We start from the raw sequence: 20,864 nt of genomic DNA, 5'->3' as shown, positions 1-20,864 counted from the left end.
TGTTATATTTGCATATTGGAAGGCTTGGGTATATTATTATATTAGCTCAGTAATTTGTTTCATGATTTGTTCCAACATTATACTAATCTTTTTCATGATTGATAAACAGTTTTGTTTTTACTACTATATTATTGTTGTATAATTGCCTGAGCATTTTGAATACTTTTAACTTTTAAACTTTTTAATATTTGTGTTGGTTATGAATTGTTGATGCATGCCAGCATCTTGTTCATTTGTTCTATTTGGCTCAGACCCCTTCCTTAATGAAAACAAAAAGATAACTATAGGACAACTACCCTTAGAAAATATTGTACCCCAGACACCTGCCCCAAACGATTGCCCCAGGGGGGTCTGGGACTACCTCCCCAAGAGTGGAACACCGATCCCATATGACAATTAAACCCCATGTACAGGGTAGTCCATGTGGTATGGTACCCCCTTGTGGGTGGTTGTTTGAGAGTTGGGTGGAGGAGGGCGAGGGGGGGGGGGAGGCTGTCCTAGGGGTATTTGACCATAGGGTGGTAGTTTGGGAGGTCATATTTCTCCACACACAAAAAAGAGAGGTCAACTTAGGATGCTTTGATTAGGATGCTTCCATTTTGTTTTCAAGAATTATCTGATGTGTCACATTATGCTTCAAGTCTGCTAGATAAAAAAAGAAAACATGTTAGAAGATTGATCATCAATAGAAAGGCTTGTTGTACCATTTCAAGAGCAATTCAAAACAGCTCAAAGGAAATGACTTTTAGATCGTGATATTTCAACAAAACATAATCACAACTCTGCAATGACGTTCATGTGCTATCAGACCATTTCACCACCGCTATTGAAGTATGAGGTTACACAATACACAAGACTCTAGAGCCTTCTTTATTTTTCTCTTAATTACTGCATACGAAATACACTGTACAGTCTTAAAGCTAGAGGCGGCAATTTTGTTGACATATAAATCACTTGTAGAGATCATATTTCTTTTGCTTAGACTATTCTTAATTGCTTTTTTCATTTTCACTTTACAAACAGAATTTTCTAGAAAAAATTAGGTTCATCGACTATATAGGAATATTGTTTCATAAAAAGTGACTTTTTAAACACATTTTATGAAGAATTCTTCTCTTTTATCTTCAGAGCATTTTGATGGCTGATTAACATAGCTGCAGATGACTATTTCTATATAATGATGCTTTGCAAAAATATGATACAATTAAGAATTGAAGCCAGGCTATTAAAGTTAGAAACTATATAATAGAATTACTAATCAAAATACTATACAGAAATAAATTAAAATGTTCATTTGTTCATGCTTGTGAGATGTACTTGCAGCATTTAAGTTGATAAGCATTTGCTTATTGTGTTTTTTATTTGCCTGTTAAGTTGTTTGCCCAGTTCCAATCCATACCTGTTTCAAAATCTTGATATATATTATCTGTAAAAATATAGATACACATTACAAAAAAAACACGTTGGCCATGGCAAGTGTTGCCTAATCACAACAAAATCAGAACTTTTATAAAATATATTCATCTAAAAGATCTGACTTTTGAAGTTCATAAATATAAAACACAAAAATACAACTTTTATGAAAGATTCTCTGCAAAAGAATGTTTTAATCTCAAACATTTTTTTAAAGAAACCATATAAAGTATTATTTTATGAGTAGGAATAAAATCTTTTCCTCATCAGCTGTACTTGCTGTCAAATAGGTTTTAAAGTCAAGATTTGAAGCAGGTTATGGAGGTTTTACAAGAGAAATCCATTTGTTTTTTTAAATCATTGAAAGCATTGTGCCATTCGAATGATAAGTTTGATAAGAAATGGCAAAACATTTGCATTAGCTGCTTCATATCATTTTGCTGATAAATGTAAATTTATTTATTATTTGTTATGATTTAATTTGGCACATTTTATTCTGCCCTGAAGAAGTTATAACACCAAAAAAAAAGCTCAAAAACATATATTCAATATTTATTGTTATCATTATCATGTGAAAACAAGTATAAGCTTATCTCTATTATATATGATCGGTACTTGATATGTTTTATATCTTATCACAATTGAATCAATGAAGGAAACTTTGTTTAGAATTTGATTGAAAATATACCCAAGTAATTTGGGCTGTTAATGTGATAAACAAAAATATATCTGTTGTCCTATAATAGTTTCAATATCCTTTGATCGAGCAAATAATAACGCTCTGAGGACAATACATTGTCTTCATTCAATGTAATGAATAGATTGATAGAGAATCTCATTTCTTTCTTAAAATGGTGAAGATATATACTCTCTCAAAATGTAGTTTACTGTATGTGATTCACTTGTTCCCATAACAGATAAGTTTTTAAGAAATGCATCGATAATGTCCCCGAATCATTGTTAAAAGGGTTATAGAACCCAGAAAATTCTTATTTATTTATTTCTCTAAAATCTCATTTGTGAGTTTGTGATCATGGAGTATACAAACACTTCACTTTGACAAATAAGCCCGAGACATAGCCAAATTTTAATGATGATCTCAATTTTGTGTGTCTATAAAAAAAAATACAAATGGAAAATATGGACAATTGCATGATGAGGAACATTCTATAGGATAGTAGGCTATCAGGCAAATTCAATTTTTTAAAACTCAAGAATAAAATTAAGATTTAATTCTTGACTATCCCTAATATATAAATTGGTTAAGTCCCTCTTTGGAGTTTGATCTCATTTTACTGTGCAATAGTTGTACAAACAAAAGAAATAAAAGGGAAAAATGTATCCTTGTGTTAGGCCAATGTCTGCCTTCTATCATGCTTAGTAATATTATAACTCTCTATAGGTTCACCTGTCTCCATGTTTTCACATAAAAATTAGTCAATAATCCAAACTTTGCCCTTTGACACTCCGTTCAGTAATGAGTTGATGCAACCTTCTTCCAAGCTCGGGCTTATTTGAAAATGCATGCTTTCACCGATCACAAAAGAGCTGTGTAGTCACATGATAGCACTTCACACAAGAAATTTTGATTAGCAAATGACGAAAACTTAGCTGTTTTGCTATCAAACACCATCATCATGTCGTCTAAATATATTAAAGAAGAAAATGCTTGTCAAATCCAGCCGGCAAAACTCTCTTTTAATTTCTCCCTTTCATTATCCCATTCTCTTTTATTTCTCTTTTATTTTCTATATTTTTTTATTTCTTTGCTTTCCATCTCACAAACTTTGACCCCTCCTTCCCCCGACGACCGTTCATTGCCTCCTTCACCTTGTCTGTCTGTGCGTGGTATGTCGTTGTTTGTCTTTTTCGTGCTGCCTCTCTTTGTTGTTTTTCGTTTGAAATATTTAGTGTCCCCTACTAATGGCGACCCTTGCCCCCCCTCTCTCCATGTGTCCTTTTCTGCCACTGAATCTTCTGTAGTCACGACTACCGTTCCCGCAGCATCCAACGGGGAAAACATACCTATGCAAGAACACACCCCGACCATGGATGGTAAGACCTCTCCTTCCGACTTTGAATTTTTCCACAGCAGCCATCCTCATGCAGACATCTCTCTTTCGCTCTTCTGTCAATCAGATTCATCGTTTTGTCTTTTCTTGACTACCTCTTTTTATGTCAGAAGTGAATTTAAAAAAAATAAATCTCTTTTCTTTCTGTAATGACCTATACTCTTTTCTATGTGATAAGTAATGATAGGAACATAGGTTTACAAAATGTTCCCTTTTCTCCATTTCTCCCTCTCTTTCTTTCTCTTCCTCTCTCTATCTTTTACTCTCTGTATCGTTCCTTCTTGCTCTCTTACACTCGGTCTTTCCTCTTTTTGGTTTCTCCCCGTCTATCCCTTTCTCTTCCCTTTCTCTCCTTACTGTCAATCTTTCTATCTCAATATTCTATTTTCATCTTTCTGTAACTTTCTCTATTATCCCATCTTTAGCCCTCTTCTCTCTTCTTCATTTTTTCCTCCACTCGCTCATGGAGATTCACACATTCACCAAAAATCAACCTCCATCTCCTTCAAGTATTTGATGTGTTACATCACACATACATAGCCGTTACCCATTTTTCCATCAAATCACTCCAAAAATAATCATGTTATCGCGTTTTAGTCAGTCCCTCAGCCCTGATGAACAGATGAACCCCTACCCCTTTTTAAATATGGTATCACCCTCTCGGCATGTGTATGACACAGTAATCAGGTAATGTGCATTATGATGACCATATAACACATTTTAATGGTGAATGATTACTATACTCTTATTCTTTCATCTCGCTATTATTCTCTTGCTTAATCTCATTATCAGACAACCTCTGTATTCCATATATTACTGCAGTTGAAAATATGCCTGTACATATTTACGGAATGTGTAGTATTTTATCTTAATCTCAGTACTTTTATTGAAATACAACCATCTAGTGATGCAATATGCAAATTATGTAACCACCAGCTTCTTAACTTGAAACAAATCAGTGCTTGCACTCTTCTAGCAAATATGCTTTCCTAGTTTCAAGAAAGCACACATTAACTTCACCACGAACGAAGTTTGCGGCAGTTAGGAATAGTAGTCTTTCTTCTCCAAATTTTCGTCTTCCAGAATCTACCTCAAACACAGATTCAAATAATGCACCCCTGATACCAACCCAGCCTACAAGACAGAGTAAGCACTATAGTATAAGGAATGCACACCCTTAGAAATAACAAGCTGGATTATTTGTCCTTAATTAATTTTTTTTCTGTTAAAAAATGAAATAAAAAATGAGATAGTTTTATTTTATTAAAGTATATATGTATGTGAATGGAAGATTTAAAAAGTGTTAAAACAGACTTCATTATTGAATGTTTAAAAAGCATGATTTTCAAAATATGGTCAGTGGATATAGATATACAAGTGTAGAAAGTTGCTGAACAGTATATATTGTTCACAATGCAACATCTATTGATGTTAATTTGGTAATAAAATGTAGGGATTGTGAGTCTCTCTTTCTAGTCCTCTGAGTTTAAAAAAAAAATAATCTTGTAGTCTAGCTGTGGCATTTGTTTCAGGTTCTATTTCATATTTGCAATCCTAAATGTTGTGAAAGACACACACAACAACAAAAACCACGTTTTAAAAGAAGAATACATTGTTATGTATTTAGAGCCATTTCTCTGCTTGCCTTTGCCAAAAGCAAATTAAACAAGTTTTTAAGAAAGAGGCAAATTTCCTCAATTTTCTAATTAATACTAGATTGTAATCATTTCTAATTTTAACTTGAAATGTTAAAAAGTACCATAATAAATGAAATTCAAAATGTAACTTTAGAAGTAGTGATACAATTGTTTCCAGTATATATATATATATATATCTAAAGAGAATATGAGATAAGGTTCTGATTTCTATTTGTCCTGTTGTTCAATTGCCCTAAATAAACACAACAGAGAAATCATCATCGCCAGAGCCTGAGAACACAGGTAAGACAGTGGATGTCTCGATGGAACGTGCTTCTAGTGGAATGAAAAATACATATTCCACCCAAATATATCTCGATGTACACCCCAAAATACACTGTATATGCACGCTAGAAGCAGTACCCAAATGTGGAAATCTCCCTGTTGTGATAAGTTTTATACTGTGCACTAATGTGGTGTGCAACCCTTTTTGAGATGTCAATACTTATGTGGAAACCCTGAACACAATGTATATGCACGTTAGAAGCAGTAGCCACATATGAAAGTCCCCTTATGTGATAAGTGTCATACTGCATGCTACTGTGGTGCGCAACCTTATTGAAATGTCAACAAATTGGTGGAAACCCATGAAGGAGATAGTAAGATGGTGAATGTAGATGGAATGTGCTTCTAGTGAAACCAAAATTACATACCTGTATATCTACCCCCATATATCTTGATGTACATTTACTCCCCTGAATATAATGTAAATGCATGTTGGAAGAAGTACCCCCTATGTGAAAGTGCCCCTGTCGTGAATAGTGTCATACCCCACATGATTGTGGTGCGCAGCTCTTTTTAATGCGTCTGTCAACAAAGATGGGCAAAAAAGATAACCCCTTTTTATATGCATAATAGACGTGTATATGTAGTATCTTCTTGTGAAGGTTTTTGTTACCCACATTAGTAGTATTCTACCATTTTTTACTTGTCAACATATATCACTGTACACCCTATATTGTACACCGCATGCTAAAGGCAGTTCCCCCTGTAAAAGTCTACCCATATAACTTTGGAACCAGTGTCAAGCATTGGTCATAGGAGAGTACAACCCCTCTTAAGATGTCTTCTGTAAATTGTTAAATAGTCTACTATGTGGCTACTTATCTCCATAAGAGGAGTGTAAAGTAAACTGTCTGTTACCTTTGTAAAAGAATAGAATACTGGAATATCTTATATCCTCCCATATGTGATGCCCTCAAGTTCAGCATGTTGCAGTCAAAAGGATTTAAATACCGGTAGTCATATGTACACCCGTCCATGAAGGGATGGCAGTCTTAGATGATGTAAATATATTTTTATAAAAAACAAAAAATGCAAAACAAACTATGGAGTATTAGAATGCATTTACTGGTAGCCAAACGCATAATGTATATTTTGATAGGATACTGAGTTGTGATATCATTTCATTACCTATACTTTACATTATATGAAACTCTGACAAGTAAATGTATGTACATGTACTTGTACATAGTATAGAGTCTTTTGTGTAGTGAAACACACATATTGTCTGTTGAAAGCAAGAAAGGCATTAATATATAGAATTTACTTTAGAGTTAATGCCCTTCTTGCTCTTAGCAGACAACTTTACACTGCCACACTCTTACTACAGGCATGAGTACATTGGTGTATGTACAGTCACAATGCTGTTTCACATATGACATTTATGCACTATGTACACACTGTGGTTCACACTTTATGGGACTGTGTCCAGAATTTTGTACTTCAATCATGCTTTTGCAACAAATTGTACACAGTATTTCACTGATGAATGATTAAAATAGTGCATGTTTATGCTGCACACATTTGATGGAAACTTGCACACACAAAGTGTTTCACATATGACAATAATGCTTGTGGTACACTGTGGTACATTGTGGCACACTATGTGGAACTGTGGCTTGTATTTTTGTACTGAAAATTGCTCTTGCAAAAACCACACTGATAAAAGTGTGCATGTACATACTGCATACATTCAGAGTATGTGTACACACATCGTTGCGGTATTGCTTGTACACTGTGGTACGTGATCTGCAATGGGCACTTGTCTTTACCATTTAAATGACATTGCCTATGATATTTATAAAATGTTGTGGAAGATGAAATATAGATGTAGACCACAACAAAATTCCTAATTTCCCCAGTATTCATACATAAACACTATGTCATTTGGACATTATTTCATCTTTATACACACTCACAAACACACACACACACACCATAATAACCCACACTTTTTTGCATTTGACTTCATTAAGCGCCACATTCTTACATATGTTAACAGTGTTTTACACATTGTCATTGCACACCACAATAACCCACACTGTTGACAGTGACAGAGTGTGGGTTACTTCAACTGTTTCATCATTACCAGGTCATTTGTTTCTCTTTTTCAATCATTTTAATTCAATTTCTAAGTTTTATTTTGTTTATTTGCCGATAAACGATTCTACCATTTGTATAATGGTAAGAGGACCTGCAAATCTTTTAAATCTTTCAAATATTTTTTTCATGGCAATGTAAAATTAAATGAATGATATATATTGTCCACAACTGAAGAAACAGGGGTCTTCTACTTCATTTTTGTTTCATTGATTTTTATTTTTCCTTACTTTATTATTCTTTTTTCATTGTTAAATTCATGTTATTTATTTCTTTTTGTTTTATGTTTATAATTGATTTTGCCACTTTTTTGTACATGTATTTGTTATTATTCATGTTATATATATTCTAAATCAGTCTTAGATATGTCTTAATGTCTTTGTAATTAATCTTCATGTAAGTCTTTGCGGTTTATAACTTTAATTGTTTACTAAATATGTATATACACTCTGTATAACTCCAAATTGTACTCCTTTATATTATACCCTGGTTTTTTGTGTAAATGTGAAATCTGTTATATATCAGCCAACTATGACATCTTTTTAATATCAAATTGACAATTGTCAAATATTCCCCCCCCCCCAGTCATTCTTACCCCCAACGCTTCATATATTTCCTTACATTATGATTGACCTATCATGTGTTTCAGAGACATAACAAACACATTTCCTCTCTATATTTCATGGAAGTATTCATTGCCTATTCAATTTCATTTGCAAGCTTTCTTGTTATTGATAGTATCTCATTTTCCTAGACAGATGTTTTATGTACCATCCTTAGATTACCATATAATTTCATTTTGGATAATATTATGAGTTACATATTTATTCATAGAAGTGAACATTTTCATTTTTATCTTAGTATTTTATATTATCAGTTTATGTATTTATATTTTTGCCTATTAACCCTTTATCAAAATTTGCTTCCTATCCTCATATTGCTTTTGAACTGAATATTTTCCCTTCAACTTATTATTTCATCCTCCTTTTTTAAACTGCTTGAGTTCCCAATTGGAATATATTTTATGATCACACTCCATGAGATGTTCTTAACTAGAAGCTTTCTTTAGTAAATTTGTTAGCTTAGGATAGCAATGCACATCTATTACATAAATTGCTATTGCTCACTTACACAGGTCATACAATGAAGCAATTTCTAACTTTATTATTGCACTATTCAAGTCTAAATGTGTATGGACTTTAGTAGTAATACAAGTGATATATGATGATGAATTTGGCAGTGAATAGTGCTGAAAATATCAGCCAGGATTATTGTGTTGATATAAGTATAAAAATGTGATTATAGATATAATATTAATAATGATAAAGGAAATCAATATCATAAAGTGGATTTCATTGATGATAATATAAAACTGCTAAAAGTTTTGAAAAGAATAATGATAAAGAGGGAGGGATAATCGTGAAGATAACTACATGTAGTATTAAGTAAACTGGAATTGATAAGATATGGCAAATATGAAAATTGAAGTTGGTTAGTTTTTCTAGAAAAAAAGACAGCTCGAGTATCTGCTCCCAGTAGGCCTAGTCTTTTTAACACCACTTTACAAAAGAATACTTATAGAAACAACAAAAATAGAAGCATCAACCATTAATGTTTGCAACAAGCATAGAATGTACACAAAGATTATCAAGCTAGCCACTTAAAAATAGGTTTTGCCTGACTTAGTTTGCAAGTTGAATTTTGTCTCTCTCTCTTCAGCTCTTGCTGTTCCATCCAACCTTGGCGCTGGAGGCAAAAATGGCATGCAAGTACAAGAAAGGTATGTCAATGTTTTGTCTCTGAATCAATAATAGTACCTTCCATTGTTTAATGGGATTTAAAATATTGTCTGTTTAAAGCCAAAAGGACATTAAATCTGTTTTAAAATACAGGTGTTAATGCCCTTCTGACTCTTGACAGAAAATATATGGATGAAGGTACATGTATCCTTCGCTTTTAATAGATTTTTTTTTTCTTCCAAGATGAGGAATCGATGAGATTGAATGGGGTTTGGGTCTTTAATGGCAAGAAATCACTTTGACACATAAAATAGGCCTACATATAGATACAATTACGATTGGTATGAATTGTAGCAGGATGGTTGTTATGTTGATAGTAGGATTAGTAGAAGAAGAAGTAGTACACTCTAAATGTAGAAGTAGTAGTTGTAGTAGTAGCAGTAGAAGTAGTAGTACTAGTAAAAGTAGCAGTAGTAGTAGTAGTAATAGTAGGAGTAAGTAGTAGTCGTAGAAGTACTCATCATAGTAGAAAAATGAATGTTTTTTTATCATAAGTAGTGGGTTTAATGTTTAATAGCTGATACATATCTGGCAGAGTACTTTGAAAATAGATGTTTCATTTGAACTGTCTCACCAGGAACATTGCGATCAAACATTCCATGTGTCAATGGGGTCTCTCATTCATACATTCATAATTGGTGATCTATATACCATACTGGTTATTTATATATTTGTCATACATGAATTCATATGTGTATGTTATCATATTTATTGTGGAGAAAACTCAATATCTAATGGATTTTCATCAGAAATCAACTTAGTCATTGGAATGTTCTCATTTTTAGGATTTCAGGCCACAAGTTTAATGCTTATCATTGATAAGAAAATGTTCATTGGCAATTCCATATCGCCCATTAACCAATAAGAATCAGCCTTTGAAAGCTATCATTTGAAAAGACTATTTTTCTGCCTGAGTAGGATGCATTGACCTTTGTATTTTATGCAAAATATATGTATTATTCTGATGAAGGGTGTACAGCTTATTATCTTTTAAAAAGGCCTTCATTTCCATACAGACTACGTGTATTTACAGAATGTGAATCTTGTTTAAGTGGAGATTTAAAACTAAACATTGTCTTTTATAGTCTAATATATTTTTTAGTTATTTTTAGTACAGGTAGCCTAGCACTGGTTCATTTGTGATAATTATGATTTAAAATTACTTACGTTTTATTTGGAGATATACCTGTTATTCATTTGAATTGATATTACTGTTTTACTGTAGCTTACGTACTTGTTCTGTCCTTTTTAATTGTGGTTTGACATTGTAGTAGTTATTTGTCTCAGAGAAAACCGTTATCAAGGTACGCCCTAAAGTTCCTTTGTTATTCCTTAAATGAGTTTCCATTATATCTAACCTCGTATCTATCCACTCACCCTTCCTCTCCTTAACCCATTCCCTTCTCTACGGTATTGGCCTTTGTGTCAACATTTTTGTTGGGGCAGGTCATGTAAACCGTTGTATATTGACGGACAACCGTCTGGTCCTCAAATCTTAAACATGACCCAGTGGCACAGACGTAATTCAACCATGATCAGAAGGTATTTTTCTGTCTACATTTCACTCCAAAAAAGCAAGATTTTCCTGCGAATCCCTCATACCTTTTCTATCTGCTAGTGGTTTTTATTCTTGGCCTGAGAATGGTTTTCTGGATATCGGACATGGGAATCTTGCCTCATGCATGAAAAAAATCTCTGTTCATGGCCCGGTTTCACAAAACTTGTTATGGATAGAAACTTCCACATGCCTTTGCTTACAGCCAATCAAAGGCAGTAGTTTCTGTAGCTCATATCAATCATCATAACTTGTGATTGAGAACAGGTTTTGTGAAAAAGGGCCTGGATGTAAAACATATCCCACCGCTGCCACCAGTTTAATTCACTGCTGCAATTTCCGACCGTATTTAAAAAAATAATTGAAAGGGCACAAATTTTTTTATATTTTTGCACCAAAGGGCTAATTTTTAAGATACAAGAAACCATTTTGATGGCAGTTTAACTATTGCTACTAGTAAACAGCCACCTTTCAATAGTAATACACGGATAGGACAAAAGAATCCTTCATGTTTACGCCAACAATTTCTTTCTAGAGATAGCGTATTCCTTCTTTTAGAGGCTTTGATTACCTAGCAAATTAATCACCTGATGAAAAGCCATCATTGCTTATCCAAAAATGCTGAATTACGCTTGATCATGGGTTGTAAAAATCGAATTGGAACCATGTTAGGACTTTAATATCGCTTTTTGGTAGGCATTGGTTGAATCTTTTGCATAATTTTAACCATAGACACTGACAAAAAGACATAACTTTATATGAACATGTTATCATTGTTGATACTTCAACTGTGAATTTTAAAAGATTGATTATTCTTCAAAAATCTCAAGATAATAGACCAAGAATGCAAAAGAAAGCAGTGGGTTCTGGTGGATGCTACTCTTGCTAGTAAACTGGTTGTCACTTGGATTAAACTGGTTGTTACTTGGATTAAACTGGTTGTCACTTGGATTAAACTGGTTGTCACTTGGATTAAACTGGTTGGCACTTGAATTAAACTGGTTGTCACTTGGATTAAACTGGTTGTCACTTGGATTAAACTGGTTGGCATTTGAATTAAACTGGTTGGCACCTGAATAGAAATAAACAGTCATCCCTGATTTTATCAATTATTAAATACATGCATTAGACATCAAAGAACTATAATAAAAAAGAATATAGACATAAAATTGAACGGGAATGCATTTACGGTGCAGATCATGTAGAATTTTGACAAGCATGGTATAATTACTGCCACTTTTAATATTACCTGGTTGTGGTGAGCTTTAATGTTACTACATATTACATATCAGTGGCTAAGCATGAGGTATCATCTGTTTCTTTTACTCTGTATGGATTGAATGTGGAACTGACTGCATGCCTAACCGGTTTAATTTGGATTAGTTTTGGTTTATGTATGTTAATTAGTACGGAAAAATAAAAGGTATGAGGCCTATCTATGGTACTGAAAAATCCAAGCAACGTTCTGTGGCAACAGATCTTGATTTGATTCACAAGTGACTCAATCATGTTGATTGTGTTGGTTATTTCATCCAGGAACTCGACACAAGAAACCAAAACAGAAACAAGCCCTGATACATTCATTGGCAGGTATTTTCCTGGACTGTAGTGTTCTGTAAAGTCTAGTGGCACTTTGTAGATGCCGTCACTTACTAAAACACTCACAAATTGAAAACTCGGACAGTGTCAGGTGTTGACTGGTTGTGGAGGGTTATAGAAAGAAAGAAATGATGAGCTGTATACGTATTGTTCGGGAAATGTAGAATGAAAGTAGAAGCAGGTGTAGAAGTAGAGGTAAAGTAGAACTACAAGTAGAAGTAGTAGTGGTACTAGTACCACAACAAAAACAGTAGTAAAAATAGTAATAATAAGTTGCATTAATAGTAAATATAGGTATAGTGATATCACTTGAAGAATACATGTATATTTACAGTTCAAAGTAATTTTTGTAGAATCAGAAGTGAAATGTGAATGATTTTAGAATACCGACAACCCTGGCCAATTAATAGTAGCTCTAGTTGAGTTTTTGCCCTTTTAAGACTTAACATCACATATTTATTGATAGCTAGCTACACCAAAGATTTAACATTTGAGGGTTTGTAATTACACCTATAAATGTAAGTTAAACTCTGAAGTCTGTAGTAACTGTTCTTTTGTAAAAGTCAAGTCATTAAAATAAAAATATTAAATTGTGTTGCTCATTTCAAAGATTTGTAACCCAGTTTCTCTTCAATCATTCTTGGTAAATGAGATGGATAGAGAACCATCTTTGAATGATTGTAATAAACATTTCTAATATATCCTATTTTTTTCAAACAAAATTTCATATCGATGATTCCTAACATGATAATGTTTTTCATTGCATTACAAATGCATTACATCCACATCATGCAATGCCAGAGTAGACAGTTTCATTCACGCATTTTTAATATCAGCTTGTCACAAGTTTTATTTCTATCACCAGTATTAACTTAATTCCATATTTAGCTGAATGTTTTGCTGGGTTTTATTTTTATTTTTATTTTTTCTTTCTTTTTCTTTCTTTTTCTGATGAAGCAAATTTAGAATATTTAGAATATAAAGATGTAACAACTTTTTTAATGTAATGGAATCCTGATATCAATTTGAAACTGGTTGTCTAAAAGACCACTAAATTAACTCTTTAACTACTTCTATTATGCATTTCTTCTTGTTTTTGATTATTGTGTTATTATTGATAAATAATGATTATTGTAATATTGATAAATAATGATTATGGTAATATTGATAAATGGATAATAATGATAATAATATTCTCAGATGTAAATATGACTATGAATGATGTATAAATGGAATAATAATTTTGCACACATATATATGAAGCATATGTCATTTGCAGGTGATTGATTTATATAACTTTACATATATCATTTCATATCATTACTCATTGGTGTATCTATATTTTTTTGTTTTTCCACACTCTGTGTGTTTTGTTCTCCTCCACGCCCCCCTTTCACTCCTCCTCACGCAGGACCGGTGGTTGCCCACGCCCCAGTGTGGGGTCGCTGGGTCAACTCGTTCTTAAGCTGAAATATGCCAATGGCAACCTAGACAGGACCAAAAAGCTGATACAGCATTGGTGGGTTCAATGCCATGTGATCACTAACATCGCCTGTACTACCCCCTCGTTGTTGTTCCGTTGGCCTCTTTTCTGTCTCTCCTTGTCTCTCCTTTAATACTTGTTGTATGGCCCTATGCTGCTCAATGCAGAGCAGAGTACAGGCATAGTTTCTCTCTCCGTCTTTCTCTCTGTTTCTTCTAATCAGCAAGGATTGTAATTATAGATGCAGATTTCTAGATGAACAACCTCTCAAAATCTAGATGCCTATGTGCTGTAGAAATTAGTGCAGCAAGCACAAGCATGTGTGTCTTGCATGGTATATCCAAAACAATATCATATTCAGAAAAAATGCCAGAAAGCAATGTTTTGATCCCAATTCCAAAGCAAATGCACAATAAAGCAAGTGAAGAATTGCATATATATATATATATATTATATAGCATTTTAGCTGCACCCGCAACATATGTATATATATATATATATATATATATATATATCTATAAATCTGCAAAAAAATTGCATAGTTCTCTAGTTCCTTCTCTTAATTATCAAACACTAATTGTTAACCTCTTGAAATTTCAGGTTTTCACAGGAATTGTGTGAATTTTTAGTTGGTGGATTTTCTGTTCTATTCTTTTAGACCTTTAGTTTTGACAATCGAGTTGTAATTAAACAATTCTAACCATTGAGTTTCAGGATCTTTTGAGGGTTATTGGAGTTTGCTTGTTGTGTTAGGGTTAAAAGCCTGTATTCTGTTCTCATTTCAACCCCAAGTATTGTAACTGTCTGGCTTACTAATTTTTTTTTAAACCCTTTCAATGCTGCCATTAGTTTTTATAAAACACAAACCCAAAGAGTTGTGTGTTTAGAGTAACATTATGCCACATGTTTTTGTTAGGATGCTTTCATGTACCTTTTGTATCAAAGTAAATTACAAAAGAGAAATTGTAATTACAAAATGACCATAATATCTCTTCCTGGTCAAAATACAATAGTCTAAAACTAGTTTTTTTTAGATAGTGGAAAAAAGCACAGAAAATATATATTTGGAAAAAAAAGTATTTTCTGCTCTGAATATCAAGCAATTACATTGTTCCGATGGCCAAAAATTGGTCTGTTTATATTTGGTATGGAGCCAGTTTGGGGCGTGACTAGGGTATTAAGTTGAACATTTTGAAATGATAAGAATTAGAACTTAATTCAAAAGCTATTTATTAAGTGGAACAGACTACTTTAAAATTGCTTTGAGAGTCTTTTATCCCGGTAAATACATTTAAATAATTATAAACAAATAATGCTTTCCTTATATTTTATATGCATTTTTTGAAAAAGAAAGCTGTGGAAATACAAACTGGCATACTCATGTACATGTACTGTAAAGTTGTGATATTATAATAGTCTAAATTATAATATTCTAATAACTTTGACAATATCCTGTAGCGATAAAAAAAAAAAAAAAGGAAGCCAGGCAGTTACAGTCAACTTATTTTGTTTTCATAATATACCACCTAAAATCCTCCATTTTGTTTCAGGTTGTCTTAGAGTAGCTTGGCTACATCATAACCCTGGTCCCCTGTATATCGTCGTTAGTCAATCTTGTTTCTGTTTTATCTGTCTGTTTGTCTTTTGTCTAACAGTCCTTCTAGTGGTCTTCTTGGTTCTCTCTTTCTCTAGACCTTGATAGAGTCGTAAATATCCTCTTTAGATATGTCTCTTTCGCCCTCTACATTTAACATAAAAACAACATATACCCACTTAGGTTACCCAGACTACATCATGTATGTGTACCCCCCCCCCCCTCTCTCTCTCTCTCCCCTCCCTCCCTTCTTCCCCTGCCCCTCTCTCTTTCTCTCTCTTCTCTCTCTCTCTCGCTGTCTTTGTTTCTTTCTTTCTTTCTTACTTACTTACTTACTTTTCATTAAGCCTCTTTCTGTCCATTTTGTTGAATACTTCATATTTTTGTTTGTCTGTCTTTTTGTCTCTCTCTCTCTCTCTCTCTCTTTGTTTCCCATTCCCTCTCATCTCGATGTCAAAATCACACAAAAATACCACCTCTTCTCTTCAAATAATAGATCTAGATAGATCCCCAAAAGCCTTGCTGCAAGTCATTCATCCATTGTCATCGTGACATAGAACATTCATCCCCAAATTCCCAATACATGTTGTAGATGTAGACAAATCCATCACATCTCCTTCCATTCCCCTTCATCATCATTGTACATCCATGCCATGCACTTCAAACATTGGTGTCCAACCTACACATATATTGGTACTGATCGAGATAACGTTTATGTGGATGATTAGGATGTAAAAATCTTTTCTTTCTTTCCTCTTCCTAACAAAACTATTGAAAATGTACATTTTCTGAATTTGTATACATATTATGAATCAAATTTTTAAACGAGAAGATATGCTCAGCCATGTTGCACCATCTTGAAATCTGAAAATATATTATTTCATCTACAAAAACACATGAAATGGTCTCAAAGATGAATGGCAACAAGAGAATATCTTAATTTCACCAAACTCTTAATTTATTTACTTGTATTCCAATTTACCCTCAAATTGTTAAAGAGTTTGTTTTCTTGCTGCTAAATCCCCTTGCACTGGAACTACAAAGATTCATCCACATACAGTTATGAAGAACAGTGCCAAATTTGTGTCATTGGACTCGTAACTTCATGGTCATGACTTAAAAACCATCTGTTTGGAGCCAGAAGGGCGTTAATAAACTCTGCATACAGTGTATGAGTTAATGTCCTCCTGGCTCCAAACAGCCCAAATGTAGACGGACGTGCAAGACACACAGCAACATGCACATGTACTTACTTCATAGTGACGCCTCGTTTTAAAATTTTGTTGAAATGTTCAAGGGTCATCACGAGACCTTTGATTTCTTAATCCAAGAAAAAAGGGAAAGAAATTAGTTAGAATTGGATGCATGATTAAAAATCCAAAGAGGGGAACACAAAAATGTATATAATGGTTTCAATGTCAAAAAGTATAGGACATTTAAGTAATAATATATAATTTTAAATTAAATAGTGATTATGATATTATTGAATCAAAATCATATTTGCCTTGCATATTTGCCTTGCATATTTGGAGCATGCTCTTTTTTGTTAATTAACAAAATGAAGAAATTAAAAAAAAGTAAAGAAAAGAAATTGAGGTGACATAACAATTTGATGTGTTAAATGAATGGACAATGGTAATATGTTGCTGCACACTCATGCATGATATAATCCAATGTAAACCATCACAAACATATAAACCAGAATGCATAACACGGCAAGAAATGACATCACCATCACTCATAGTCCCATGTGTAGCTTTCTGTGTGTTGTGCCCATCTCTTTCCCCCTACAGGCTAGCTACCTTCGTGTTGGTGATGGTGACACACCCTGGTGGTTGCATCAATTAACCCCCTCTCCTCTGCTTCTTTAGCTCTCATCGCTCATTTAACAATAGATCATCGTGGTTTTAATTCCCTCCGTCCTAACTAGTAACATATTTAACCCTTTGAATTTCGATTGAAGTGCACCTAACAATATATTAACCAGCTTGTGTTTATTTTCCCCCTGTCTAAACCCCCTCTCAATACCCCAACCTCTTCTCCTCCCCCCCCCCCCACCCTCCACCCTTACACCCTCCTCTGGTTGTGTTACCCGGTTGCTACCCCTAGGTAAGTGTTGAGAACCAGTCGTAGCTACCTGCAACACACACCACCACCAACTTGTTGCCCATGTGGTGCACATCCTTCTATGCAGCTACAGCAGCAAACATTCATGTTGCCCTGTCATTCCCTTTCACCGTAGTTTCCAACAACCGTTAAATGCCCTTTCACAGTAGTTTTGCTACAACCATGTTGCTCTGCAAGGCTTTTTCACATTAGTATCCTTCAAACATTCAAGTATTTCATTCACTATCGAATGGCAATTTTATGGTTTGGAATGTTTCTCATCTTCATGCTCTATTCCCGTTTTATTTTATTTTCAGAATTATTTGTGGACATTTTTCCATTTTGAAATTTAAACATTTAAATATTTTCTTTGACTCTATCATACTGTTCATAAGCCCCATATTTGTTTATAATACAGTCAATTTCATTATTTACCTTCACAGTAAGACACAAAATTTTGTTGCCAATTTACATCCATTGTCGAGTCAAACATTTGCATGAAAATTGAAGTCTATTGTCATACTTGAATGTTTTACCCCTTCGCACAGTCAAAAAACCGCTTTGTAGAAGCTCTTCCTTGTAATTTCATTGGTGTCTGTAAATCAAACTCGTTCAGACAGTGCTCTTTTCTTGAAAACCTCACTCGATTGATCATTTTATTCCAAATTCCTGATTTATAGCCAAAATTGCAGAAATCATTGACAGATCAATGTAACAGTATTGGCTGTAATCCACAGATTAAAGCAATTGGGTCTAAAATACAAACAGTCTGCTTTCGAGCAAGAAGGGCCCACATTCTGATAGATATCATGCCCTTCTTTCTCTTAGACCAAAGACTAAATCAAAGAATCTTGCACCATCTTAACGAGGTCTGATTAAAGTGTTGTCATTACAATTCTGTGTCTCTTGTGGAAGAAACATTATTTGTATTGTCTGTTGAGAGCCAGAAGGGCATTTTAACTTCAGTCTTTCTAGCTTTCAACAAACAGAACATTTTCTCCCTTGTTAACCACCATAATTTGGATGAGGCAAGTGTTGCAGCTTTTCTAGACATTGCAGAAAAAAATGTTCTTTAAATCTTGTAAAGATGATAATGAATGTGGTAGAATATTCTGCTAGTTGAACGAGGCATAATTTTGAAAATAGAAGAAAACCTCAGCCATTTTTTCATTTCATCTAACTTTTCACAACCATTATTGTCACTAATATCAATTTTGCAGACTCTTTTTGATTTTTTCAATCTTATTTTGATTGTTCATGTTATCACAGATTTCTGATGATACAAGTTATATTCTCACTTTCAAATTAGCCTTCCTATTTTAATGACAATCTTTTATTATTCTGCCTGATAATCTTTTTACTTTCAAAATGATTCACTCTATTTGTTTTTCAAAATTATTCACTCTAATCCTTTTATTTCAGTTACAGTTCTATTATGAATGTTGAAAGTGACAATTTTTATTCAAAATTAAACATGGACAATAAGATCAAGTACGGTTATATATAGATCATGATTATTTGCTTTTTTCTTTGGCACCTGATATCCTTGTATCGATATTTGTGAAATTATTTGTTCATCATCGGTGTGATTTCAATTTTATATTTCTTTTTACCATGAACAAAATATTTGTTTTACAAGCATCTTTAATTCACCAAATCTTTGGATTAAGAATGTAAATTCAATCATTAAATACAACATTATCACATTCTTTCCTTTAAAAATTGAAGCTTTACTTTAAAGTTGTTTTGCATGGTTTAATGAAAAGTGTTTGTTGCACTTCAAACAAAGCTTTTGGTACATAATGTAGCTTTTGTTTAAAAAAATATAAAAAACAACTTCGATTTTAGATATTAGATGCACTTTTCTTCTTCAATTTTTATCAATATCAATTTTGTTTTGCAACTTTAAATACTCTATACTACGGATATTACAATACATGTGCTTTTCTAAATTTATCAGTTTTCTCAATAGATAGATTTGTTTACACTTTCTGATCAGTAAAACGGAAGTCACACCAATTATGAACAGCCAATTTCACTTTTGCTTTGAAAAATTTCCCATTCATTTAAAAAAATTAAAGGGGGGAAGTAAACAGATCGAGGTGCAAAGACAACATGGATCAAAAGGAGTCTGCAGTGGTTTTAATTAATAACTTTGGAATTCCGGGAGTGGGAACTAATTCTAAATCATTTTCATTTTGGTGGGTAGGTAGATTACAATTATCATAAAAGAAAAGAAATTCCATAAAACTAATGATAATTTCAATTATTAACCCATTTCTTACTTTAACTGGGTTGCTCCTGGGTTAAAAAGCTATAGGTGAATAAATTTCAGCGATCAGCAGGTTAAGTGAAAGCTGAAATGCTCGGTTCTATTAAACAATTAAGCATAGATCTCTAATCCATGACCTTTGACCTTTGACCTACAGGGTCGGTCCACACCAGAAGAGGCGTGAATCGGCCAATCAGATTCAGGAGCAAGAAGATGTGGTCGAGTTTGACTGCACAGGGATGTTCCACTGGGCTCCAGAAAAATCATTGGAGGAAGCCACCATTGTAAGAAAACCTCCCTAGCAACCTGCATAGCAACCAAGACAATGCATAGCAACCAAGATAATGGATAGCATCTTTGATACCAAATGATTCATAGTTATAAAGATAAACATTGTTATATCTAAATGAAGTAGAAAAGCAAGAATTATATCAAAGTTTGATATCCCTAAAAGTTTGTTAAATATCTATGGATATTGCAGTGATTGCAAGAATCCTGCCCAGCAACCTGCTTACCAAAATGATGATAGTTGAGAACCTGCCTAGCAACTAAGACAATGGATTGCATCTTTGATACCAAATAATTCATAGCTATAAAGATAAATATTGTTTTATATAAAGGAAGTAGGAAAAGCAAGAATTACATTTCAAAGACTATCCTTAAAAGTTTGTTAAATATACTTAGATGTTGCAGTGATTGTAATAATCCTGCCTAGCAACCTGCTTACCAGAAAGATGATAATTGAGAACCTGCCTAGTAACTAAAATAATGGCTTTCATCTGTAGTATCAAATTAAAAAGACTTTGTATTATTAATATGGATTTTATTCAAGAAACTATTTACCTCCTAGCAAGATTATTTTTTTTATGACAATTTTTTGGTGATGTTTTAC

General features: G+C 33.4%; 1 protein-coding gene across 1 annotated transcript in view; it reads left to right on the top strand.

Annotated features, from left to right (window-relative positions):
- The window catches only part of LOC578468 (calcium-activated potassium channel subunit alpha-1), a 79,268-nt gene that overhangs the window by 43,692 nt on the left and 14,712 nt on the right, over nucleotides 1-20,864 (top strand). The window contains exons 13-19 of the mRNA XM_030980087.1: nucleotides 3,325-3,468; nucleotides 4,569-4,631; nucleotides 5,393-5,425; nucleotides 9,284-9,344; nucleotides 10,635-10,667; nucleotides 13,929-14,036; nucleotides 20,130-20,256. Of these exons, the coding sequence (XP_030835947.1) occupies nucleotides 3,325-3,468; nucleotides 4,569-4,631; nucleotides 5,393-5,425; nucleotides 9,284-9,344; nucleotides 10,635-10,667; nucleotides 13,929-14,036; nucleotides 20,130-20,256 (569 nt within the window). The remainder of the gene's footprint in view (nucleotides 1-3,324; nucleotides 3,469-4,568; nucleotides 4,632-5,392; nucleotides 5,426-9,283; nucleotides 9,345-10,634; nucleotides 10,668-13,928; nucleotides 14,037-20,129; nucleotides 20,257-20,864) is intronic.

The sequence above is a fragment of the Strongylocentrotus purpuratus genome, unplaced genomic scaffold (assembly GCF_000002235.5).
Source record: "Strongylocentrotus purpuratus isolate Spur 01 unplaced genomic scaffold, Spur_5.0 spur5_scaffold_10, whole genome shotgun sequence".
NCBI classification, from domain to species: Eukaryota; Metazoa; Echinodermata; class Echinoidea; order Camarodonta; family Strongylocentrotidae; genus Strongylocentrotus; species Strongylocentrotus purpuratus.
The sequence above is the reverse complement of the archived record's forward strand: the minus strand, read 5'-3'. Positions and strand labels throughout refer to the sequence as shown.